Source organism: Diabrotica undecimpunctata, chromosome 8 (genome assembly GCF_040954645.1).
Source record: "Diabrotica undecimpunctata isolate CICGRU chromosome 8, icDiaUnde3, whole genome shotgun sequence".
NCBI lineage: Eukaryota > Metazoa > Arthropoda > Insecta > Coleoptera > Chrysomelidae > Diabrotica > Diabrotica undecimpunctata.
This window is the reverse complement of record NC_092810.1, coordinates 123878629-123905742: the sequence shown is the minus strand read 5'-3', so window position 1 is coordinate 123905742 and position 27114 is coordinate 123878629. Positions and strand designations below refer to the sequence as shown.

Genomic DNA, 27114 nt, shown 5'->3' with positions numbered 1-27114 from the left:
AATGAGCCTTGGCCTCCTTTATTTTTTGCCTCCACCCTTGTCTGTCTGTGGCTGCTCTTCTCCATACACGGACTCCTAAAAGTGCTTGTGCGTCGCTGCTTACTGTGTCTTCCCAGCGCTTTCTTGGCTTTCCAACTGGTCTCTTTCCCTGCATTCTGGCGTTCAGTGCTCGTTTTGGTAGCCTATCCTCTCCCATTCGTATCACATGTCCGGCCCATTGCAATCTTTGTATTCTAATGAAGTCTGACAGGGGTGTTTCCTTATACAGTTGATAGAGCTCGTTGTTATATCGAATTCTGAAGATTCCGTTTTCCCTCACAGGTCCTAGTATTCTCCTCAGTACTTTTCTTTCGAATGTGTCGAGTTTGTTTTTGGATGTTTCTTTCAGGACCCATGCTTCGCTGCCATAACATGCTATTGGCCGAATTAAAGTTTTATAGATTCTCATCTTTGTATTTCGGTGGACACTTTTAGACCGAAATATATGGGAGAGGGCAAAATAAGCTTTGTTTGCCTGCGTTATCCTTTTTCGTATTTCTCCATCCTCTGCTCCATCGGCATATATTTCTACTCCCAGGTATGTAAACTTTCCAACCGTTTCAATGTCATCTTCATGCATAATGTTTTGTGGGATTATATTTCTTCTCGTCTGTACCATTATTTTTGTTTTTTCTGTGTTAATTTCCAGACCTAGCCTTTTCGTTTGTGTTTTTAACTCTGCGTATGCTTCCTGTGCTCCTGTTGATGTTCTACTCATAATATTAATATCATCGGCGTAGGCAGCCAGTTGAACCGTTTTATTGGTCAGTAGGTTTTCTCGTCCAGTTTGCATTTGCCTAACCGCATACTCCAGTGCCAGGTTAAACAATGTTGGTGCCAGCCCATCTCCCTGCTTTAGTCCCTGCGAGATTTTGAAAAAGTCTGTCCGGTTGTTTTGTATTCGTACACATGCCTGAGTTTCATCCATTGTGGCTTTAATGAGTCTAATCAGCTTATGTGGTATTGCTAATTCTGCCAATATATAGTATAGTCTGTCCCTTTTGACTGAATCGTATGCCTGTTTGAAGTCTACAAACACGTTGTGAACATCAATGTCGTGTTCCCACGATTTGCTCAAGACCTGCTTGACTGTAAATATTTGATCCATTGTCGATCTTCCCCGTCTGAAGCCCGTCTGATATTCTCCAATAATATTTTCTGCTAGTGGTTGGAGTCGCTGGTTTATAATATACGTGAGGACTTTATACGCTGTACATAGTAGAGAAATTCCACGGTAGTTTTTGCACTGGAGTTTGTCTCCTTTTTTATAGATTGGGCATACTATACTTTTCTTCCATTCGTCGGGTAGTGTAATCCAGTAGTTACTTATTACTAAACAAGCACCAACATCCCAAGCATTAGTCCTTAAGACCAATACGGCCTGTTAATGCAAAACTTGTGTTGATTCCATAGGACTAACGTGGCATCTTGAACCAACATCACAGATGGTCCCATCGAACCAACATTTCGAAATTTATTTCTTACTATCTAGCTCCTTGATTGAGGTTATGGGTTAAACAAAATTAATTTTAAAAACTGTTCATCACGTTATCACGCAAATGACATTATTACACACGACGTTTATTAGAACAAAATTTTAAGTTAATTATCAGAAATTTAACATACCTCATGTCTATTCCATGAACTCATCCGACTGTTTATATTGTAAGTCTTCTCTTTTCGATTCTTCGTTTAGATTAAAAATTAAATTATTATCTTGGCATTCTACTTGATTATCATCAGAATATCCTGAGTGGGGCTCTGCTGTTAAAATATGATTTTCTGCCAATATTAATGTCTTATTTAAATCAGAGCTTTCTTTTGTTACAATATATGTTTGTAAATTCTTTCCAAAAATGTATGAATCAATCGGACGCGTTGCTAATATTTTGCGAGCTGAGTCTGTAACTTTAAAAGAAGCTGGATAACGTCTGAATAAAGACATCCCGTGATGAACACAGGACTGTAATTTAGCACTATCTGTAAGTATCGAAATGATCTGTTCTGCTTTAACTTCTTCTGGATTTGCAACTAATCTGTTTACCAAGGAACCAATGGCACTCAAACTCGTACCCAAATTATTTTGTAACTGAGACAACTTATCGTCATTTTTTATATGATGTTTCCTTAGACATACTTTTACTTGGCTGTTCATTTTCGGAGCTTTTAATTTTTTTGCGATCGGATATTTTTTCCTCAAGTGATGAATTGTCTTTCCATCAACACCATTTCTTAAATAAGAAGTCCATTTGACTACGGCATCCCCATGTTTACCAGATGATAACTGTCTGTCTGAAGACAATTCATAAACATGCTTTTCAACTTTCGCCTGATTACTAACTCCATTCTCAGGAAAGTCTGCAAACATAAAGTCTATCATTGTCTTGTTTAATTTTACAAATGTAGTTATTAAACCTACATAAATACTTCATTTTTATGCCATCAGATCAACCTACCTCGGTTTATATGTTGTGAATACATGTGAGTTTCTAAGTAGCCTCCCTCAGTTATGTTGTTCTTATCAGAAATAGTCTTATGTCGTTTATTTTGTTTAAAAATATTTTCTTCTATTTTTCTACATCTGTATTGTCCTTTTTTCTAAAAATATGTGAAATGCGTATCAGTCGGACGAGAAGGCATACAAAGGTAAATTATATTCTGTTTTTACTAGAGCTTCCTTGTACATTAAGGATGAACCAAAATTATGTCCTTATAAAGTTAGCAAACAACAAATTCTCCTAAGATGTAAACGAAGAAGAAATATAATTTTTATCATTTTAATACAATTATTGTTTTATATAACCAGACTGCTATAAGGGGTCGTCCTTTCTACTACTGGTTATAATTTAGCTATAATAATTCAGTAGGAGGCGTGCGTGTGGGTCTGCGTAGCGCAAGCGGTAGGATTCTTGCCTCGCACGCCGGTGGTCCGGAGTTCGAATCCTACCGCCGGCAAGAACAACTAGACATTTTTAAAAATGCCTATAAGCCCCAGGTCGACTCAGCCTGAATAAAATGAGTACCTTGGGTAAAACCAGGGGTAATAATAGGCGGTTGAAGCGTAGCACTGGCCATGTTACCTTCCTTGTATACCGTAGGCCCTAGATATAGCAGACTACCCTGCTATACTCCCAAAGCCGCGAAGTTGTATAAAACGGGAGACTATTATTATAATTCAGTAGGAGCGGAGGGGTGGCGGCACAAATATTAATAGATAATAGATAATTAAGATAATAGATTTCTTGAAGAAAGATAACTTAATCAAATTACAACGAAAAGGTATGTTATATATATTACAACTAAGAGTATGAAAAATGTAGTCTGTAAACAAATATCAGACCTCAAAAACCAAATAACACGAATATACCAACATCAAATAAGAACACTAGCCACCTGTAATAAAATTACGAAGTGTTACCGAAATAAATTCCAGTATTATTAACAACACGTGATATAATAAGAAAATAACATATCCCAAAACTACAAACATAATTCATATATACTAGAAGTCCAGCAGACTAGAGGGAAATAAAAAAAGTCCTACAGCAATATAACAAAGAATGATAAATCCAGTGCTTGCAAAAATTAAATTAGGGGATTAAGATAACAAATATGGCATCTCGAAAAAAGAAAGAAACCGTTACGAATGAAGTCCAAATCTAAATTAATGTAGAACTTCATCAATAGTGTGTGTATCAATCATTAATAAAAAAGAATATCAAAAATAACCCTTAACTTCACAACTACTACTTATCAGATGAATTAATTGAAAAGTAAGATGGACCTTAGCACAGTCCTGATGGATGCCAGAACCAAACCTTTTAATTTGTTTTTTGTGCTCTCTTTTTGATGTCTTTTCGAAAACTTTTTTATATTTTTTAAATTTTGATGAAAAAATTTGTTCTTTTTTTGACCGATGGGATCTATTATAAAGGTATTTTTTTAAAATTGAAGCATAGCTCTGAAGATGACATTGTAAGCCGAAAGCGCTCGGATAGGAATTAAATGCTGTACACATTTTTAAAGCAATTTTCTTTTCAATTCATTCATTTGTTCATAAATGTGTACAAAACATTGCAATTACTAGTTATCAATTGGAAAAACGAACCTAATCCAAGTTTCATTCACACTGTTGGAAGTTTAATATAAGTAAAACAAAGTGTGTATATATATATATATATATATATATATATATATATATATATATATATATATATATATGTATATATATATATATATATATATATATATATATATATATATATATGTATATATATATATATATATATATATATATATATATATATATATATATATATATATATATATATATATATATATATATATACAGTATACTCCCTCTAAATCTAAGTCCCGAGAAATTTCTATTGGACTATAACCCTCTATAGCGAGGCAAATTTGGTTATAACGAGAGAAAATAAGATCCAAAAACGTGTTTTTTTACGTTTTTTGCTCGGTCGTGGCTATAAATAAATACCTTTTTAAATGGATGATACTGGACAATTTAAAGCAGTTAAAAATGACAGAGTTCTTAAAATTGCAGAAGCAATAGTTTATGGTATTCTTGACAATACACTTTATACATTATGTAGTTGGAAAAAAATGTAAGTACAGATTTTTTGTTTTAATGTATATCATTGACAATATTAGTAAACAACTCTTTTTTTGTTGTAATGTATTTCATTGACAATAAAAGTAAATAACTTTTTTTCAAAAACGCCATTCAAACAATATTTATTAGCCACTTATATTGCTCCGAATAGCTTATCTATAGGAAGTTAATGGTTTAGAAAACTACATATTCATATGTATGCACAGTAATATTGTTGTCTGATATAACGAGATCCGCTTATAACGAGGTAATTAGTCTGCCATTTCAGTTCTCGTTATAGAGGGAGTCGACTATATATATATATATAGTGAATATACCAAGAAATCGACTAATGATGTGATGAGGGCTGTGGAGGTTCTGTGGAAATAAGCTATAGAATAAGGAAATAAGTATTCTAATAACATACCTAAGCGTCCCATAGTTCTCACCTGCGTCCCCAAGAGAGAAACTGGTGCAGCAATTATCAGAACCTTAAAGACTTTAGACAACTTTACGTTGGAGTTGGCGCTGGTGGTGACGTTACAACATGGTCAAATGGGAAACTCGTATGTTTATTTATAAACATCGTTCGCCGTTGGCGTTGGCGTTCGGTTCCGTTCAAGATGAACCAACTTTATCTTTTGCCGTTGGCCGTTATAGCACAGAATACCCCAACCCTTCTGTGGTTGTAATCATGATCACAGAACTTAAAAAAAAAATGTATCTTTGTCATCGCAGCCAATAGCGATACCGAAAAAGTGACAAGGTTTGTCAAACAAATCAAACTAAATTATTTGTTTATGTTTATAAAGTGAAATAGTTTAGATAATTTAAAATATTATCCCTATATATTAGAAATTCCATCAGAGCGATACTTTACATTTATTTTTGGTTTTACCATTTGCAGTAATTTTTCAAATACTGGAACCTGTATCCTGGTATATTTAAAAAACTTCTATGTATCCCAGTTTTTTATATTTGTATAATAATTAAAATTACATCTTGTCTTTCCGTTCTGGTTAATGAGTCTCCGTTTGTATCGACGTTGTATTTTGTTTCGAAGGCTCAGTGCTGCTCGAATACAAAGTATCGTGTATAAGTGCCACTGCACCTAACAAAGGCTGAGCATTTTCATTTTCCATTGTATTAATTTTCAAGCAAAAATTAATAATACCAAATCAAAAATATAAGGTTAGAAATTGAGATGTGATCTTTAACGCCAACGTCAACCGAAAGTTTATAAATGCAGTATATGATAGCCAGCGCCAAGGTCAACGGCGAACGCCAGCGTCGACGCCAACCAGTCGTTCCGCAGCAATTGGCTTGTACATCTTCCATTCATTTATGATATCCATTTCAGAATTCTGGGACTCTCTGGAGTTGACGGTCTCCAAAAAGTGGTTGCCGCCTGCGACCGAATGCCTCGTAGTCATGCATGATAATGGTTGACTGTTTCAGGTTCTTTACTACAGAGTCTGTAGCTTAAGTCTCCATGAAACAGCCTCATTGTTGAAAGTATCCCTTGACTGACGCATGTCCAGTAAGAAAGTCTGTTATGACTTTGAGCTGGTTTCTGCTTTTTTTCCGCATTACTTCAACTCTATTGGCACATGTCGATACATTTTGCCATGTGCTTGATCATATTAATTGATAATAATCTAATTTTAATTCCAATTCTGGCATGTACAATCGGATAATCCAATCCAAATCCAGAATCGTGCGTCCAACACACTATTAGGATAAAAAAAGTGGTACAGTAAGCGGTACTATAGATGAGCGTGTTTTTGTGTATTTTTAAATTTTAAAATTGAATAAAGTAATAATTTTATTATTTAATTATTATTTTTTTATTTTATGATTTTTTTACGATTTTACGATTTTTTGTACAATCATCGATTTACAAAATTTATTTCTTTATTTTAACAATTTTTTGTACACTCAAAAGTACATAAAACCACTGTTAGTTAATATCCTTGTTATAAATTTTATTAAATTTGAAAAAGTTTACATGTTGTATAACGGACTCCCTGATCGAGCAAATGGACTCTTCAAACTATTTCGTGTCGCTCATTTCGTGACGATCGCCTCAGCCCTTTGCTATAGAAAAAAACTAATACAACGCCAGTATAGAAGCTTCGCTTCAAAAATCTAAGGATAGCAGAGAAAAAACCAAATAGGTCAGTATTAGAACAATAACGGAAAATAAACCTATCAAAAAAATAGAGCTGGTGTTGTTAGGATGAAACTTGTAAAATTAGATTGTGTAAGGATATTTTCTAACAAAAAACTCTAAAGAAAAGAAATAAATAAGAAAACGAAAAGGGGGTAAGGGGTTGTTTCGTCGCTACTATGTGGACTTCGGGCAACAGGCAGCATTCAAGTTTGATTAGTCTTTTCCCAGCATGTGGGCTCTGCACATGTGTAGTTACCGTCCATTCAATAGCTGCTCATTGGACAAAAATGACTAACAAATAAATAAACAAAAACAAATAAGGAAGGGGAACAACAACGCAGCCTCGATTATCCGAAAACTATGTACTGTGAAGATAAAAAAAAGCCACGAAGTGAGGAAAAGGTTAAAGTACTTGTTAAAGCAAGGCCTCGCCCAGAAAAAGATCGACAGAAAGTGCTCAATTATATTCTAAAGCCTCAATAAACGGAAAGGAATGCCTCAGAAAGCACCTCAGAAGAGCGCCCTAGAAAGAAAGCTGCTGGAACCTTCTTTTTCTAGTTCTATAACCGTTATAGATTGTTGGATATCAGGCTGACTACCATATTCGTTATCATGTTTTTATTGACAGCAGCTCTAAAATAATGTAGTTAATTTTACGAACCATTGTCTTTAGTTATTAGCCTTCTATTATTGTTTAAGCCCGATGCTCTTCTTCAGAAGACAGAACTATTACAGTTGCGAGTAGGCGGTAAAAATAATAGGAGTAAGATTACTGTCCCAAAACTATCCAGTTTCCCTTTTAGTGGAATACTTGGTAGCCACAAAGGAGAAGACTGAAAATCATGCATGTAGGGTCTACACAAGATTTTTTGAACAGGACAAACGACTCCTTCGAAATCTGGAATCTACAGTCTAGAAGAGAAAAAATAGAAAATAAAAAACATAAAGTACAAAAATAAGGAAAATGATTTGATCAGACACTTGAAAATAAGAGACTGCGAAGAAAAACATTTATTCACTTAAATTTTAAGTTTGCTTCCCTCTCAAATGCCGTCAAATTACTCAAACAAAACCCAGAGTAAGTGTGTATTTGCTATATTTTAAGTGCATGATTGGTCTATCTATGAATAAACCATTTTTTTTTTTTATTTTACAAACCTTATAGTTGATATTGTGATAAAAGTTGTCAATTTGAACTCAGAAAGTTAAATAAGCAACTAGAAACTATATTTACCTCTTTATCCATATCAGCAATGTCATCACTTGAAAACGACATTAAGGGATTAATTGTATCCATAAATTTTCCACTGGGTGTTCTTTTTCTGGTATCAGGCATCCCGTGTTCAGGGTAAGAAGTTATATGTTCGGGACTACTGCAATGCGGGGGCGGATGCCTATTTTTCGAACCTTTGCTATTTAAAGGAAATATTCTCTCGTCAACGTGTTCCCACCTTTCTGCACAACACCATAACCAATCTGGCGTTACAATTTTCAACTTTTTCTTCCGGCGCCCAGAGTTAACTTTAGCTGTACCTGGCCTGACAGCCACTAGATGTGTCGTAGTATCCTCGATGTCTTGAGTGACAACAGCTCCAAGTCCTCTAGCGACTAGATACGCCTTTGATTGCTCTAAATTAATATGAGTGGGTACCAAACCACTAAAAACTAATCTACAACCTTCTAAAATATTGCTTCGCACTGTAGGAATGACTTGTTTAAGATCAGGTACTTCTCCAGCTTCAAGCTCGTCGTATTGCTTATAGAACTCTTGGTGAATATGTTTTAAAATTTCTTCAAGGTAAATTAGATAATCATCTGGATCGTCTATATCGATCAATTCTTCAGATTTATCTGATTTATCCTTTTTATTTTCTTTATCCGAAATTTTATTTTCACTGTTGCTTTCCTTTTCATTATTTTTTGGTTCTTCTGGTTTTGTTTTAGTTATTTCAGAGTTTTCATTCATATTTTCGTCTGCCACGTTTTCGTTGTTTTTATCTTCTACATCTTTTTCGTCATCTTTGTTGTTTACAGGTTGTTTATCTGCTTCTTGTTTTTTATTTTCTCCATCAACCGTTTCTTGATTTTCTGTTTCGCATTGGGAGTTTTCTAATTCATCCTGATTTGCGTTTTCCTAAAAAAATATTTGGTTATCTACACTCGCTAGCAAAAAATTGACTCAACAGTAGGTCCGCTTTATTTTTAAGTGTTGTGCCACATATATTTGAAATATGAAATAAATTGCTAATCATAGAGATAACTTTTATTACAATCAAACTGGTAATAATAGAGTTAGTTACGTAAATACTTTTAAAAAAGTTAAAAATTAATCTAAGGGATTAATCTGACAGAACATTATGCAATGAATGTAGGTTATTTTTTTATTTGAATAAAATAAACCCCTTATCAACTACTGAGAGTTATTAGAAGGGGGGACAATACGATTTCTAAATTATTACAAGATATACAATTATTATAATCCTGCTATCGGTTGTGTGTTGGCGATACAAGGTAATTGATTTTATGAATTCAAATATTTAACAGAAGTGAAGTGAAGTTTTAAGTAGGACAAAGGAAAGAGATAGTAGTTACAGATCATTCAGAGCTAGCAGAGGCCCAGAGAAATAAAATGGAATATTTTTAAGTCTCATAGAAACACGGTGTTAAACTTCTTAGATAAAAAGGAAAAGGAGTATTATTTAGATAAGATTGATAGGTCTTAAAATAATCCCAAACATAAGTGGAGAACTCTAAGATCGATTCTTACATATCCGTGCCGTATCCGTTCCGTGTTAGTGCCGAGTCCAGGTATTTTTAATTTTATATTTACATACAACCGCGTTATGGCAGTGTGCATACCGGACCGAATAAGAGAGTAAAACAATATTACATATTTCTGTGTAAAATATAGTTAAAAATATGACGGCTTGGATAGGAGATCTCACCGTGTTGCCATTATTACTTAATGAAGAGAAAGAGCAAGAACAGAAAAGTCGGAAACAAAGAAGATGGGGTGTGCATCCTATGTGGAAAAGAAGACAAACCGAAGGAGAATTCAAAATATACAGAGAATTATTGGACAATGAAACAAAATTTCACGAATATTTTAGAATGTCGCAGTACTCTTTTTTTCTTCTTTTTTATTTAATACATATACAAAACCATAACATACTAACCGCACAACATCTGCTTGTCAGTTTACCAGCACTCGCGTTCACAAAACAATAACATTATGTTTACACAGTCCGTGCGGTCCGTGTCTTTCCGTGCATCGCCAGTAACGAAAACAAAAATATCGTTTGGGATCAATTTCAGGCCGGGCACGGACGAACCCCGTCCGGAAAACGCCAATGTATAAATATACTCAGGAGTATGTATATTATTTTTTTTTTTTCTAGGCCCTGTCATAACACGGAACGGACACGGCACGGATATGTATAAATACCGTGTTAATCCGAAATACACTAAATTTTTCAACTGCATTGAATTTGAGACTTTCAATGGAAAGTATATTTTACATGATGTTTTAGAGATTGCTAGCAAACTAGATAAGTATTTTGTAAACAGTATTGAGGAAATTATTGCCAATATAAACCGAAGTGAAATGAGGTTTCGTAACTTAACTGTGCATCCCAACTTTTCTAAATTAAAAAAATTGTCAATGTATGAGCTAAATCAAATCATGCATTCTTTGGATTATTTGTAGTACACATGAAACTCTTAACTGTAAAATATTGAAAAAGAGCTCTAAAACAATAGGCTGTCATTTTAAGCTTTATTAATACTTTACTACAAACCAGTAAATTTCCTGATAGGCTATGTCATTTTAAAATTTATTAATATTACTACAAACCAGTAAATTTCCTGATGTATTAAAGGTCAGTACTATAGTGTACATTCGTAAGTTAACAAAGACTATCAAAGCTAGTGAACTTCGTACTATTAATACTTTACCCCCAATGGAAAACGTGAGTTGAGTGTACATCATCAAATCTTAGAGCATATTACCAGAAATCAACTTTTATTTAGCAATAAATCAGGTTTTCCTAGAAATCATTCATATGGGACAGCATTGTAATTAACCATAAGCAGCTTTAAGGTAGAGGTCGACCGAGATAAATAGTAGCAGTATACTTTGACTTAAAGTGACCATTGACAGATATATCTTACTAAATTAATGGGATTTGGTGGTATACTGCACACTTGGATATCCAACTATTTATATGAATGTAAGCAAAGGGTCAGAACAAAAGATTATGTCATATGAAATGCAGTGTAATATTGGTGTCCCTCAGGGGAGGTGTGCTTGCCCCACTTCTCTTTATACTTTATTTAAATGATTTAAATTTATTAATTGATTGTGACTTTGTGAATCTGTTTGCAGATGATACTTTGTTAGCTTCTTATAGTAGTGATATAAATGTTACTATTCGTAGAATGAATGTAATACTTGGAGGAGTTAATGAGTATTTTAAATCATATAAACTTAAATTGAATGTGACTAAGACTAAAGTCATGATAGTTGTACCACCAGGTACAAATACAAAAACCTAAATTTGAATAACTGAAACCTTTTTATTGACAGTGACAGAATTGAATTTGTCATCATCTTCATCATTCTGGCTTTACAACCATGCGTGGGTCCTAGCCTCCTCAAGAATTTCTCTCCTTCTTCTTCTTATGGTGCCTATCCGTTACGGATGTTGGACACTAACATGGCTATTCTGACTTTGTTGACTGCTGCCCTGAAAAGTCCGGTAGTGGTTAAGTTAAACCATTTTCGCAGGTTATGTAGCCAGGATATTCTTCTTCGTCCTGGACCTCTTTTCCCATGCACTTTACCTTGAAGTATGGTCCGAAGTAGATCATATCGTTGTTCATTGCGCATTATATGGCCCAGGTATTCTAGTTTGCGACGTTTTATGGTTACGAATAGTTTGCGCTCTTTATCCATTCTATGAAGTACTTCTTCGTTTCTCGTAATTTCTCTCCAGTCGCCCATCGCCTTTCTCCGCCAAGCACTGTATTCCCATATTTCTCATGTCTTCATCGATGTTATCAAGGAACCTTGTTCTGGGTCTACCTCTTCTTCTCTAACCAATCTAGTTTTTCTAGATGAGTCATTTTGTTCCATCCGTATTACATGCCCTATCCACCTCAGACGTCCTATCTTAATATGTTTTAGAATATCAGATTCCTGGTATATTCTATCAAGTTCGAAGTTGTATCGTCTTCTCCACACTCCATTGTCATTGACTGCTCCATAGTCGCCTTAGTACTTTATTTTCAAAACATCCTAACATGTTTTCATTATTTTTTGTTAGAGTCTAGGTCTCTGAACCATATGTTAGGACTGTGCGTATTATTGTTTTGTAGAGTTTTATTTTTGTATTTCTCGATATAATTGTGGATTTAAGGAGGAGATTGAGACCAAAATAGCATCTGTTGGCCGTGCAAATTCTGTGGTTTATCTCTGCGGTAGTATTATTTTCAGTGTTAAGGAGCGCTCCCAGGTATACAAATTCGTTCACTGCTTCGATGACGTCGTTTTCTATAACAAGTGGTCGTAGGATTTGTGGTTGCGTGCTTATTTTCATATACTTTGTTTTGTTGGTGTTTATTGTTAAACATATTTTTGTAGCTGATTCTGTTAATGCTACATACGCCTCTTGTACAGTGTTTTCTGTTCTCCCAACAATATTGATATCATCAGCATAGGCCAGGATTTGCACTGATTTATTATATATTGAACCAGTGGTTGTGATTTGTGACATAGGTATTACTTTTTCCAGAAACAGATTGAACAGTATACAGGAGAGTGGATCTCCCTGGCGCAGCCCGTTATTTGTTTTAAAAGGTTCACAGACAGTTCCCCCTGAATTCGTACTCTACATTCAGCTTTTTCAAGAGTTAGTTTTGTTAAATTTACCAACTGATTTGGTATTCCTAGCTCTTTCATTGCTTTAAACATTTCTCTTCTATTCACAGAGTCATAGGCTGCTTTGTAGTCTATAAATATGTGATGAGTATCAATGCCATATTCCAGTGTTTTTTCCAAAATTTGTTTCGGGGTTGGAATCTGATGAATTGTCGATTTACCGCCTCTGAAACCAGCCTGGTATTTTCTGGTGCCATACAGTGAAATAGTACTGTGGAAAATCTTTTATACGCTGCATTTAGAAGCGTAATTCCTCTGTGGTTAGAGCATTCAAAGATATCTCCTTTTTTGTGTATGGTGCAAAGTATTCCAATATTCCAATCATTGGGGTAAATTTCTGTGTCCATATTTCTTTTATAAGCTGCTGTAATGCCATTGTGGTAACATGTCCATCTTCTTTATATAGTTCAGCTGGGAGATTATCTATTCCGGGTGATTTGTTTCGGGCTAGTTTTTTACTGCATCTTTATCTTCAAGAATCATTGGTGGTTCCTCTTTCCACTCGTCTGTTCCCCTTACCTCATCTCTTTCGTCTTCCATGTTTTATTCTTCTTCCTCTATATTAAGTTCCCCTGGTTAAAGTATTTCACCCATCTATTCAATACATCTTTCCTTGTTGTTAGTAGGTCGCCATTCTGACTTCTGCATTGTCTTGTGGTTGCCTTGAATTCTTTTCTGTTGATGTTAACTTTCTTATAGAATGCTCTGAATTCTTCCTCTCTGTTGAGGTTTTCTCTATATTTAAGTTACTCATTTAGGTGGTTTCGTTTTTTTTGTGTATACTCTTTTCTTCTCTTCTCTTTGTCTGGTAATTCTCTACAGTTGTTCTAGTTCATCGGGTAAGCATCTTTCTGTAGGCTTCATTTTTTTCTTTTATATGGAGGAGTACAAGAAAGCGGGATGTGGCGCAGGCGCTACAATTTTGAGTTGTATCAATGCTATGAAAAATGCAACATCGTCCGGTCTATTAAAATTAATAGACTAATGTGGCTAGGACACCTTGAAAGAATGGACACTGGAGACTCCCAAAGACAGATATTATATCAAGAGCCAGTAGGAACCAGGAAGAGAGGCAGGCCAAGATCTAGACTTAAAACTCAAATCGAAGATGACTTGAGGAATCTAGGGGTCAGAAATTCGAAAGCCAGGGCGAAAAATAGGGGGGAATGGAGACTAATTCTTGAACAGGCCAAGACCCACACAGGGTTGTAGACCCAAAGATGATGATGAATTAGACACAAAAGTAAGCTAATTAAGTGATAAGATGATGATGAGGGCAAGAGAAAGCGAAGAGATGAAGAGAGCGAGAAGGAGGTGTTTAAGAGAAGTAGAAAAGTAGATAAAACACCAATAAGGGGGAGTGGAGTCAAAATGAAAGACGAGATGGTCGTCGACGAGAGTCGCATGGTAAACTTCGAACATACAAAACTTTGACGTTATCGGAAAAAATAGCGGCAATTAAAGAAATAGAAACGGAGACGAAGAAAAAATCTGAGATTGCCAAGGTCTTTGGAAATCCTCCTAACACATTTTCCACCTACTTGAAGAATAAAGAAAAAATTCTCAACAGCGAAAGTGAGTACAGTAAAGATCGAAAAAGGTTAAGGGAGCCAGAAAATCCAAATTTAGACAGTTGGTAACACCCGAACCCGAAACGATCAAACACTGTTTCAAAAGAGATGGTTTCATAAAAAAGGAGGAGAACGCAGACGACACTTTAACGTGGATGAAGATGTTGCAGTATGTGGTGAAATAACCGATGCAGAGATCATCGCTGAAGTGCTTAAGGACAATGATGGCACAAGAGATTGATGAAGGCGACGCGTCATCAGTTGCGGGAGAAATACATGTTTGAGAAGTTAACTTCTAAAAAGCAGCTAAAAATTTCGGATTTCTTTGGAAAAAATTAGTCTATTTTCATTAATTGTAGCGGTAAAATATTTCGATATTTCTGCAGAAAACATCTGCAAGCGATAAAAATGGTCAACTATTGTTGATTTTTATTGTTTGCAGATGTTTTTGAGGGCATCTTTGTTTTTTGTGGATACATTTTTAATTCGAATTTTTTAACGCTTAAAATTAACCCACTATATACCTTAAAGTCTAACATATTTTTCATTACCTCTACTTTGGATTTTTTATCTTCTTCCGAATTACCATTATCTGTTACTGTCGTATCCTCCTTATCTTCTGGATTAGTTTCAACATCTCTTGAGCCGTTATCATTTTCTTCACTGGTAACTTTTGCGTTATTCTTTTTAGTACTAACTTTCGTTAAATCAATTCCTTTTACTAATTTATCATTTTCATGTTTATCTAATCCTGGCGGAGCATTAATATCTCCTGTGTGTTGAAAAAAATGATATGGTTTAACATGGATTAAATTTGTAGCATGTGACCAGACATCTTCCCTATCGTCTATAATGCATACCATGTTATCACCACAGGGAAATAGTGCCCTAAAATATTTAAAGAGTTATAATTTTTATTGATTAGATCAAAAAAAAAAAAAGATTTTCATAGTACTAAGGTTGTGTAACAAGTTCTGTCTCGCCCAGAGATCGTAACATTACTTGCATGGTGTATCCCTTACATTGCTACACGTTTTAGCAAACACTTTAAGTTACAGCACATTCCTGGCACCAGTTGATACAGGAAAAAATTAACTATCATACAGAGATAAAATTGTTTGTAAAAGAAAGTAAAAAACTAACCCAAATTCAATTTTGGTTTATAAATGTGTATAGGATGAGTGTCCCAGAATAATTCAGAAAAATATCGCCCAAAAAAGCTAGAAGCGACCCGGAATCATCGACAAAATAACTGGTATTTCTCAAAACACATTGATTATAAATCAGCCGTTTCTACTCTGTATCACATATCCTGTCCATCTTAGTCTATTTGCTTTTTTATATCTCACTAGATTTTTCTTTCTGAAGAGATACTCTAACTCATTGTTGTGTGTGCTCCTACATTCATAAGTTCATGTTTTGTTTTCCTACATGACTGTTCTCGTAAATCCTCAATTATCTATGCAGCAACGATTCAGCTAGCTGCTGAACCGTTGCCATAACTTGTGCCATGCATACCCCTCCAATAACAGCTATGAAAGTTCTACTAGGCCTGTCTCACTTGCATTTAATAATTTAAGGAGAGACAAGATTGTCGGCCTACAGAATAAAATAATCACTGAAACTTCGCAATGAGGGACAGGGCATATGAGTATCACAAGGACTCTGAGGAAGATATTTAATGTAGAATCAGATCACATGACAAAAAGATACAATTTTGAAAATTCAAGAATTAGCGAAAGCTCTTCCTTGAGGAGGAATTGCACCATTTTCCAAGCAGAGATTTGTGATTCTGCGAAAAGAGCAAATCTATATATTTTGACAGTCATGCGGCACTGGCGTGTCAGGAAGTGACATCCAGATTGGTGTGGGTCTACATCGGAGAACTGAATGAACTCACACACCAGAACAATGCAACAAAAAAGCAGATCAACTTGTTAAAAGAGGATTGAATGGATCAAATGTACCAGCTGTAACCCTGAGAGTATCAAAGATTGCAGTTTCCTTAAAACTGTAGAGGACTGGATCCGAAAAAGTCATAAGCGATAATGGGAGAAAATCCCAAAAGAAACAAAAAGCTGATAATTGAGATAACATAATGAATTTCCAGATTCTAGTATAAGCTGAGTACTCATTTAATATAATATAATAGTCTCCCGTTTTATACCGCTGTCGCGGCTTTGGGAGTATAGCAGGGTAGTCTGCTATATCTAGGGCCTACGGTATACAAGGAAGGTAACATGGCCAGTGCTACGCTTCAACCGTCTATTATTACCCCTGGTTTTACCCAAGGTACTCATTTTTATTTTGGCTGAGTCGACCTGGGGCCTATAGACATTTTAAAAATGTCTAGATGTTCTTGCCGGCGGTGGGATTCGAACCCCGGACCACCGGCTTGCGAGTCAAGCATCCTACCGCTTGCGCTACGCAGGCCCGTACTCATTTAATAATATAAGTAAAAAAAATAGTAAAGAAAGAAAACAAAACAGCTATTGATATTCTATTAATATTGACTACAAGAGATTTAGTGATTCTTATATATAACTTCAAGCTAGTTTTGCCAAACAGATTCAAAACAAGCTGGAAAGAGGAGAAATTCATCAACCAATGCTAAGAAAGTATTTAGAGTTTACTGAAAATCCAAGCAAGAATATTTGTAGACTTGATAAACTATATTCTTATAGAAGAAAATAATAAACTACAAAAGCGTATATGCATATGTAGATCAACAATAAAGTAATCCCGGTAGAGGTGTGAGATGAAATGAACATAAGACATTGTTAACAATATTTAAAGAAAATATAATGCAAGTAACAATAAATAAACTTGAATTTCTCAACAATTTATAATAACTGTGAATACTATATGTTATTCTGAGAATTTATTATAATATTTAGTAAACTTACGATAAATTAGCCTTTTTACTAGTTGGATCAAAGCATTCATCCCTTGACAATATCCTATTAGAAAAAATATTTTGATCTGCATCTAAAAACATTGCAATCATATGGGCATAATTCCTAGCTCCAAAGGTGCATATATGAAGTTCATAATAGTCATGAATATTACGTAAAAACTTATGTGTCCCAGGCCTTAACCTAGTATGATACCAAGGGGAATTGGATCCATGTAACTGAAAATGATACACGTCTTTAATATTAGGAGGTATGTTGTCATTTGTGGTGTGGATTAATGTTTGATCCAAATCTACTAATAGTACTAATTTTCTATCTTTTAACAGGCGTTCATTATCAGCTTTTCCTATTCTTTGTGCCACTTCCTCACTGACTTTTAGATCTGGGATAGCATGGATCATAGGGACTGAAGCTATACTAATATCATCATTTTTTCTAAGATCTGCTCCACATTCGGCGCACATATCATTCATTATTGTTGGATGGGAACATGGTATTAATTCCAAAAGGACTTCCCTAAAATTTATAAAAAAAAAGTGTTGCAAAGAAAACATCCAAAAGAAACCATAAGTCACAAATAAAAGATATTTAAAAATGTAACCGGTACAATTTTTGTGAAGTTGTAAAGCTGTTTTTCTAGTCCAAAAAATCTTTGATCAATATACCAAATGTAACTACAACAGTTTGATGATATAAGGATGATTTGACATTAATGTAGTATATGTAATTATTCATTGATAACTAGCTGTTGACTTATTGTTACAACCTGTCATTCATCACAGCTCAACATATTAAGTGAATTCGTGAAGTCTTACCATCCATATGCAAACAAATCACTTTTGATAAGACAATTAACCTAAGGGTCAGGTATATGAAGACTATACATTGAATTAAATGGTTTTATTATAAAATTGGCAACATCTATAAAAGTTTATGGATATTAACTGGCGCAACCAAAATAAATCTAGTTTATTCCTAAAAGATTTTGTCATAAAAAATCAACATTTATGACAAAGATGTTCATTCAAACATTAAAAATATTTGGGTTTTTCATATAGATAATAAATCAGTTGTTATAGATATCATAGTTTACGAGTAAATATTAAACATATTTTTTCTAGTTTTCTCAGAGCAGAAAGTACAGACTATTAATGTGGACTTTGAATCCACAGTAATACACCAACCACTGGAAGGACAGACACACGAACCATATTCCTCTCTATCTTAAATGGCAAAATAAAATAAAAAATACTAAATGTTTTAAACTATTTTCAAAGCTTAAGAATAATTATTAAAATAATTAAACAAACTCATGTCTTTTAATCTCAAGTAATTTCTTATTAAAAAAGTACTCTTTAATGTAATGTAATGTAATGTTTATTTATGGACTTGCCATTTTTTTACAAATCAACTTATATTTAGCTTAAACTATTAAAACACAATGTGATTACATAAAAAGATATTTTTGATCTTATTCTTAATAGTACTTAGTGATAAATGAAAAAAATCATTACTATTAAATTTATTTGCATTTCTACACATTCTCTGTAAAGGTTTATTTACTATATAAGTTCGATTATGAAATTCTAAATAAAATAAGTCTTGGGATCTGGTGTCTCTACAGGGAGTACGAAAATAAACCTTTTCCAAAAGAGCACTAGCATCAATGCCTCCTCTTATTAATTTATATATAGATGCTACATCTAGCAATATTCGCCTTTCTTCAAGAGTAGGCAATTTAAGTAAAGATTGCAAAACAATGTATTCAATTTCATTTCACAGGTATTCTCAATTTAAAAGCAATAAATCTTAAGAACTTTTTCTGTACTCTTTCTAATAGATCCTTGTAGCATTTATAATGAGGAGTCCAAATATTGCTACCATATTCCAAAACCGATCTAATAAGGGAACAGTAAATATTTTTGAGACAATAAATATTATTAAATTCAGAGAGGCTATGTTTCATGAAACCTAAAAGTTTCATGGATCTATTAGAAACATAAGAAAAGTGGCCCCTGAAGCTTACTCTAGGGTCAAAAATTACCCCATGATCCTTAAATGTTGTGATTACCCCTAAAATATTCGGTCCAATATGGTATTCAAATGAAATTGGATGTTTGTTTCTAAAAAATCGCATTACCTTACATTTGTTTATGTTCAAATGTGCATTTAAGTTACACCAATCCAATAAACTACTTAAATCATTCTGTAATAAACTACAGTCATTGGAATTTTTTATGTACCCTTTAATACTGTTTGTTAAACTCGGTTCGCTAATCCCAGTCCGAACTGTCTAGTGAATTTAGTAATTATTTTTTTGCGAAGTTAGTTACTTTTTGACAGACTAAAAGTGGCTGGAAATTACTATACAACCAAGCACCCGTACTCATAGCCAATATTAATAGTAAACAAACTAAATAGTAAATAAAATAGAACTTTGCAAATTACCGACAATCAATATTTATTTATCTGCACCATATAATAAATAGTTATGTTAAATTATAACAACTAAATATATATTTTTTAAATATATACTACCCAAAATTTGATGGGTTTAGTATACACTTCGACTATTTAGAATAATTCTTCTTTTTTTAAAGAAAGAAGTCTGTAATAGCAGGATACTTGAGCTATTAATACTGAGAAGTAGGAATTGTTGTGTTGTAGGTTTCCGACAATGAATCTGTCAAAATTTGTCCGAGCTAAGCGAATGGAGTTTATATTGTTTAATAGATCTCTGGAAACCTCTATGCATTGAAAATTATCGTAGCATTTGTATACAAGCTGCATTCTCTAAGCTCTTCGACTATCTTATAGCAAAGCAACTTTCTCGGCTCTACAAAGGCTTAATATCTCAATCACAACATGGTTTTCATAGCAAAATATCTACTGCTACAAACTTGTGTTTGCTATGAATCTGATGTATTATCTCAAATGAAAGACTGTAAACAGGTAGATGCAATATACACAGAGTTTTCCAAAGCATTTGATGGTGTAGATCACCAAATGCTTTTGGGCAAGTTAATTAATGTAGGCTTGCATGTCAGGTTTGTTGAATGGATTAAAACTCCAAATCTGGTAGAAGTCAAAGAGTCAAGAAAAGTTGTCATCTGTCTGACAGTATCTCAGTAACATCTGGAGTTGCTCAAGGTGGCCACACTTCTCCACTGTTTTCTAAATAGCAAATGTCTATTGTTGGCAGATGACTTGAAATTTTGGAAAGTCATAGATTGCAATCAGAACAATCTACTTAAATGTAAAAAAATATTGTTTTATAAGTTTTTCTTGTAAAGTCAATAGAATCGTAACAAGCTATACTATGAAGAATCAGTCACTGAATTATTTTTCTTTTATTCAGGATTTGGGTGTTATTGTCAATGAGAAGTTTACTTTCTGTGACCACATAAACACTATTTCAATAAAGGCATCTAAACTTCTCAGTTTTGTTACTAGAAATTGCAAGTATTTCTCCATTGATTCAACAATATTAGTGTATTGTTGCTTAGTTAGATATAATATAATTCAAACTACAAACACAAATTAAAATGAATGACATGAGAAACAATAACAGATGCCAACAATATTGCTGAAGTATAGGAGATAATGATTGTAAAAACTGTTAAATGATACTGATAAGTGATATAACTGTAATTCACAATTCATATTCTAGTCAGATAGAGATGGAACCTTCAATTCTAGGGGTACGAACATACCAAAGATACATCGATGTGTGCAATGGACGTAACGGTTGCAGTCAATACATTGATGTCAAAACAAACCATCATTTTCTTAGGAGATCGCACATACCAAGGATGTTTCACCCCTTCACCCTCGCAACCTATCATCACGGTTTACAGCGATGTCGATGCCAGAACAAAATAGTTTGTTTTACATCGCAATCAAGCTGTTGATCACCTGGTAATTTACAAGTTTATTGGTGGTTTTCAAACCATGTGACATTCGCCAGAGATATGGATGGTATAATAAATATACTGAAATGTATCCAGAATTATTCTCATATAAGCATAAAATCTGTCTAAATGGTGTTTCGTAACCTTTAAATAGGTGATGGTATTCTCCTAGATACTACCTTTTTTTATTTATTGGATGAGCCGAAAGCTGGCGATTTAAAGAATTACAAATGATCCACTACTTTTTATTTGAAGACATACATTCACTGTCGTCACTACTGTTGCTCATGTACATAATTTTATAATGTAAAAAGCTAACTTTCCCAGAACACATGTCAGTCACCTCAGAAACTGCAAAGAACACTGAAAAGAAGATATCTTTGGTATGTTCATTGATGCAAACCTTGATCGCGACCTCCACCGCGCACATTTGTGTATCTTCGGTATGTCTGTACCCTAAGAGTTGAACTCAAATCGGCTGAGTAGTCACTAAAAAAAACAATAAATTACCTGTTGGTGACTACAGGTTTGTATTGGGTCTCACACATCAATTAGAAAATTAATAAGAATTACAGGATTTATAAATGTGTTTAGAATGTCAATCTTTGGAAAAAAAATGGCCTAAATAATATATACACAAGAGCTGAAGAACATTATACTGCTTGCATTATTACCTACACAGTTACCTTAGGGTATTTTTAGTGTGATTTGGTAATATTTTGTACACACATTTCTTTTTAGACAATTGTTTATACAGAATTGTATTATTAAATTTGTATTATTCAATGTACATATTACATTAAACAGGTTGTTAATTATTGAAAAATAAACTTCAATACTAAACAACTAGATTTTAATATTATCACTATAATTTGGAGCTAATTGAAATGGTTTGTAGTACGAATTAATTACCAACCAGGAATGAAGCATTTTCCAAGAGATACAAAATCTAATCTCTATGCCTAAAATATATTATATAATTGAGGCATAGAGGTTAGGCTATATTAAATCTAGAGGTAATTCAAATAAGGAATATTATTTAGAATCAAGGCAACAATATGTATCATTGAAAATTGTATTTGTAAAATATTAATTGTATTTATTTATGAATTGTTTAATTTTCCAAACCAATTGCTTTGGACACTTTCTGTTAGTTACTCATTTAAACTTCAGATACCTTCAGATAGCAAGATGCATAAATGATGAGAGAAGACAAGATGAAACTAGTTGTTCAGTGGTGTATATAACAAGACGAACAATTTTAATTTTACATTAAAATCTTCAGGCAATAAATAGCCCTCACACCTTTTTTCGCACATTTCTCATATCTTATCTACATATTTGTCAACACATACATTTTATCAACTTATATAATTATATGATACTAATGCAATTCAGTATTTGTTAAGACAAAACAATCCACTTTTCCACACAGACGTTTAATATTAGATATTACTAATAATAAACATATATTTTAACTGGCTCTTTATCTCTCAAAAACAATTGCATAATGTATGAATTAGATCCACAGTATGGCCAGTATGATAACAAATATCATTTTTCCATGATAAGTCAAAAATACTCTATTATACATTAATATAATATAATTACAGCTGCATAAATTAAAAAAGTGCAGAATTGATACTGGAATTCTTACCCAGGTTTTACAATTTGTTCTTCTCGAACTAAAATTTGGTGCACAGTTCCAGCTTGTGTTGATTTTAATTTACGTTGTTCGGGTTTTGTAGCTTCTTCAAAATCATAAATTAATATCGGACATCCTATAGAAATTCGTGTTCCTGTTCGTATTTTCCATTTACATATTTTTATAGGTTTTGTTTGTTGTTGAAAAATACTTATTGTTCTTTCCGCCATTTTTAACTGATCGATTTCGATTTCAAACGGCAATCTAATTAAAATTCAAAGTACACACCTGGCTTTGACAACGACATATGACATACTTCAAAATCAGAAATGTGTCTTTACGTTAATAAGTATTTAACCCTTTCGCGCCTAATACATCTGTTATGTTAGTTTTTTAGCTTAAGCCCAGATGTCACTGATAGTAGTCACGACTCACGGTCTGTCAAAATTATATTAAACCCAGATTCTTGTTATCTCTTCATATTATTATAACTATGAAACAAAATATAAGAAAGCGAGTGATAAGTCAAATGTTGATTGTCTTTCAAGATTACCACTGGCAGAGGTGTTTGAAGGGAAGAACCTAGAGGAGCAAGTTTTTTCTTTCACATATGAAGATGTTGTACCCATCATCATCAATCTGTATGCGTCCACTGCTGGACATAGGTCTCGCTCAGCTCTTTCCATCTGTCTCTGTCTTGTGCGGTTTGCATCCAGTTATTGCTAATACTTCTTGCCTTTTTCTCCACTCTAAAATACGTTTTGTCCATCGGAAAAAATTACCCATACAGCTTAGTTAATTTATTAAGAGACAAAGAAGGACAAATGTCCAAGTAAAATCATTGACCATATTAAACTTAGATGGTCCTATTCTGAGATAACTAGCTTAAAACCATATTTTCAAAGAAGAAATGAGTTGAATGTGACTGTCTCACATGGAGAAGTAGAGGGATAGTACCAAAATTATTAAGAAAAAAATTGTTGGATATATTATATGAAAAGCATCCTGGAATGGTAAGGATGAAACTTAAAGCTATAAGTGACTTTTAGTGGCCAAATATTAATGATAATATAAAACCATGGACGTGTGTTTATACGTCCATGTATAAAACACTTTATTAGTCAGTGTCGAGAATGCCAAATCCTATTAACAAAGTAATGTTGTGGTAATGTCACAATGTCAATGTGGCCATAAAGTGAAAAAAACTTATTGAGCATGCATGTTGATTTCTATGAAATGAAAAGTTATAAGTTCCTTTTAGTAATAGCACAGAATAAATAACAATCAGAATGCCCACTCTCAGATGCCGCCTTTGAAGTGTGTCAGCACTCAGCACGCGATCGCAATATTTTAAACGGAAACACAGACTCGGATTGAGAAATTTGTGACAAAAGCTACGACAGGAACATAATTTAAATTTTTAGAGATTAATAATTTAATAAATTTGAAATAATTTAATCTATTCTTCAACTAAAAGTACGACATAAAATATTGCATATATATAATGTCTGTGGTTGCCGTAAATCAATTAAACCGGGTTAATTTTTCTATGCACACCAAATAAAATTTCACTGGAACAGTACTGGTTCCGTTTAAAACATGGCTGATTCCATCTGCTCGTACTTATCTTGACAAGCAGAGTGGGCATTCTGATTGTTATTTATTCTGTAGTAATAGATAGTACATCGAAATAAATAGAAATCTTCCGAATAACAGGTACAAATACTCATCAAACAATAGTGAAACTTCGTTAGGTATTTAGGATTTAGGCTCCCTGAAATATTAGTAACAGACAGTGGACCCTGTCTTTAACAGCGAAGAATTTCATAAGTTTTGTAGATCACATGGAATTGATGTAGTCAACACTCCACCTTATCATCCCGAATGCAACAAAAGTGCAGAAAAGTTAGTTTTAATAATTAAACAATCATTAAAGCAAAAAATTAGGAAGGCTGAAGGCCGATTGATCACAAGCTGGACAACTTAAATATCTCAGGTAGGTACTGTATCAATGAAGGTCTCCAGCTGAATTGATGTTTAAGCAAATTCCAAAAACAAAACTAAATTTGTTTCATCTAAAACATTTAAAAGGCTATGTGGAAAGGAAGTAAACAAAAGGGAAAATATTAGAAGATGAGATGATATATCTATGACTTCCTTTAATCTGCTGTAGTTCGTATGTTTCTTGACTTCTTTTAGTATTGGCAACCAAAGCCTGCTACATTCTGCTGATGGTTTGCTACACACCTTTCTTCATTAAGTAGAATGAGAGCTGCTTCTTTGACTTTTCTCTTTTTCATGTCTGTTTCTTTCATGACTATTGATACATCTTACTATTATCCTCTATGCTCATTGTCCCAGGCATGTTTGCATATCTCGAGATTCGTCTATACCGAACTTGGGCTCTTTCAACTTCTGTTGTCCCATTGTACAAAGCGACAGAAATCATTATTGTCTTTTTCAGTTTCATTGGAAAACCTCAATATGCATTAGAGGTTTGATTAAGTATCATAATATAGTTTTAAATAATGTAATAAATAATTTCTAAAACATTTATATGAGGTTGTCATTTTTCCAATTGTGTCTGAAGCTGCCCCATTCCCATGCTGGTTTTGATTTTTTTTTACAAGTATAGGGTTTAATATTAAAAACATATATACAGTGAAAGTTGGGTGAACAATGTATTTTATGAATATTTTCTTTGTTTATTTGGTGAGGTATTTACGAGTAATATGACAGTTCAAATTTTTATGTCTGAAGGAGCCCCACTCTCCCCTAATCCCATATCAATCAAAATATGATATCCTACTCCTATGATATAATTTTATGATACCCTACTTTCAAAATAAAAGTTGCAGTATATATTATTCTGGAAGTTTCAGCATGGCCAGTTCAAAATTCAAACCGATAACATTCTTATTACCTAAATTTTGTTGTAATCTGCCAAAGTGTTGTACAAAGTAATTGATATGGCAACCCTGTTAGTATGACGTTTCGTTTGACGCGTTTCGAAGCCGAAAGTAATGCTATTTATCGATGATAAATATTACCGATGTTTCAGATGGAGCCATCTCTCTACAATACAATTTGATGGCGGCAGTTCAAGATATAATTCTTGTTTAACGAGATTTTTCATGTTTAGGAAAAAATATTTAATGTTTTATTGCAAATATTTTCCACTTTTACAGTTTTATATGTTATTAAAATTTTTTCCGGTTTCTTAGTGGTACCTTTATTATAAGCCAAAACATATTGTTTTTCCTATTGTGACAAAACTGTACATTCAAAAAAATTCATAAGTATTTCTTACAATTATATCTTTATGCTGTAAGAAAATTAACAAAATCGTATTTTGTTTTTCCCGCTTTATACTTGGAAAAAAGTAGTTTTTTTTTGGTTTTTCAAAAACGAAAACATGAAGTTTGCTTAAAATTTGTCAAAATACTTCTAGTCATCACATACACCTTTTCTCAAATTTTTAGAATCTGTAGTTTGTCTTTTAGGGGTGTAGATCAACTTTATCTCGAATGTTAACTTACCAACCAGTTTGACACCCCTGCAGTGCAATGTGATAATGGTACCCCCTTGTAATACCCATCAAATTCAGAATATGCAGCAACCTAGATATAATTTAATTTTGAATATAATTTAATTTTTAAAGAATATAATTTAATTTTGACAAGAAACAGCTGGATCTAAACCCTATTCATTCTACAAATTCCCAATCGTCAATAGAACCATGTGTAAGCCAAACAGGGTTGTACTGATGTACGACCTATGTATCATATGATTTTTAAAAACATTTACTTTTGAAACTGTTAGTGTAAGAATTTCTTGAAATTTAATCATTATATCACAATTAAACTAAACCCTAAAAAATAACATGACCAGTAAATAACTTAACAATAACTATAACATAAATATAACACAATATATTAACTTAAAAATCAACACGATACAATTAGAATTTAAAATGATCACAAGTTGGGATCTGTAACATGAAAATCTGTCTCGCTTACGGTAATAAATTATATTTTATAGCCTCTTGACGAATGAGACGGCGAATATCAACACGTGCTCATGTTTACTGATGGGAATTTGGTAAACGAATAAACTTTAGAGGTATTTTTTTAAGTTTAAAGGCAACACTTTATCCAATAATATTAAATTTATCGCTTTTTGTGTATGTCCTGCATCTTGCATAGTGTTTGCTATCGATTTTATTTTGTGAATACAAGTGCATCAATAATCATGTCTTAAATTAAGAAATATATCTTTTAGAAGTTTGAAAACAAAGAACATAGTTTTCT

General features: G+C 33.4%; 2 protein-coding genes across 4 annotated transcripts in view; one reads left to right on the top strand and one right to left on the bottom strand.

Moving 5' to 3' along the window:
- Positions 1–18491, top strand: part of LOC140447945 (uncharacterized) — a 47794-nt gene extending 29303 nt beyond the window's left edge. The window contains exon 6 of the mRNA XM_072540892.1: positions 18370–18491. The gene's annotated coding sequence lies outside the window, so the exon portion shown is untranslated. The remainder of the gene's footprint in view (positions 1–18369) is intronic.
- Fcp1 (RNA polymerase II subunit A C-terminal domain phosphatase Fcp1) overlaps positions 1–23135 on the bottom strand; it is a 28040-nt gene extending 4905 nt beyond the window's left edge. Inside the window, exons 1-6 of one of the 3 annotated variants that reach the window (XM_072540887.1) lie at positions 22817–23121; positions 17240–17764; positions 14885–15221; positions 8059–8958; positions 2496–2637; positions 1666–2397 (exon numbers count right to left, since the gene is read on the bottom strand). In XM_072540887.1, the coding sequence (XP_072396988.1) occupies positions 1673–2397; positions 2496–2637; positions 8059–8958; positions 14885–15221; positions 17240–17764; positions 22817–23034 (2847 nt within the window). In that variant the 5' untranslated portion in view covers positions 23035–23121 and the 3' untranslated portion in view covers positions 1666–1672. Of the gene's footprint in view, positions 1–1665; positions 2398–2495; positions 2638–8058; positions 8959–14884; positions 15222–17239; positions 17765–22816 lie in introns of all 3 variants that reach the window. The other 2 variants (XM_072540889.1, XM_072540888.1) reach the window with 2 other exon arrangements.
- Positions 23136–27114: the final 3979 nt, after the last annotated feature.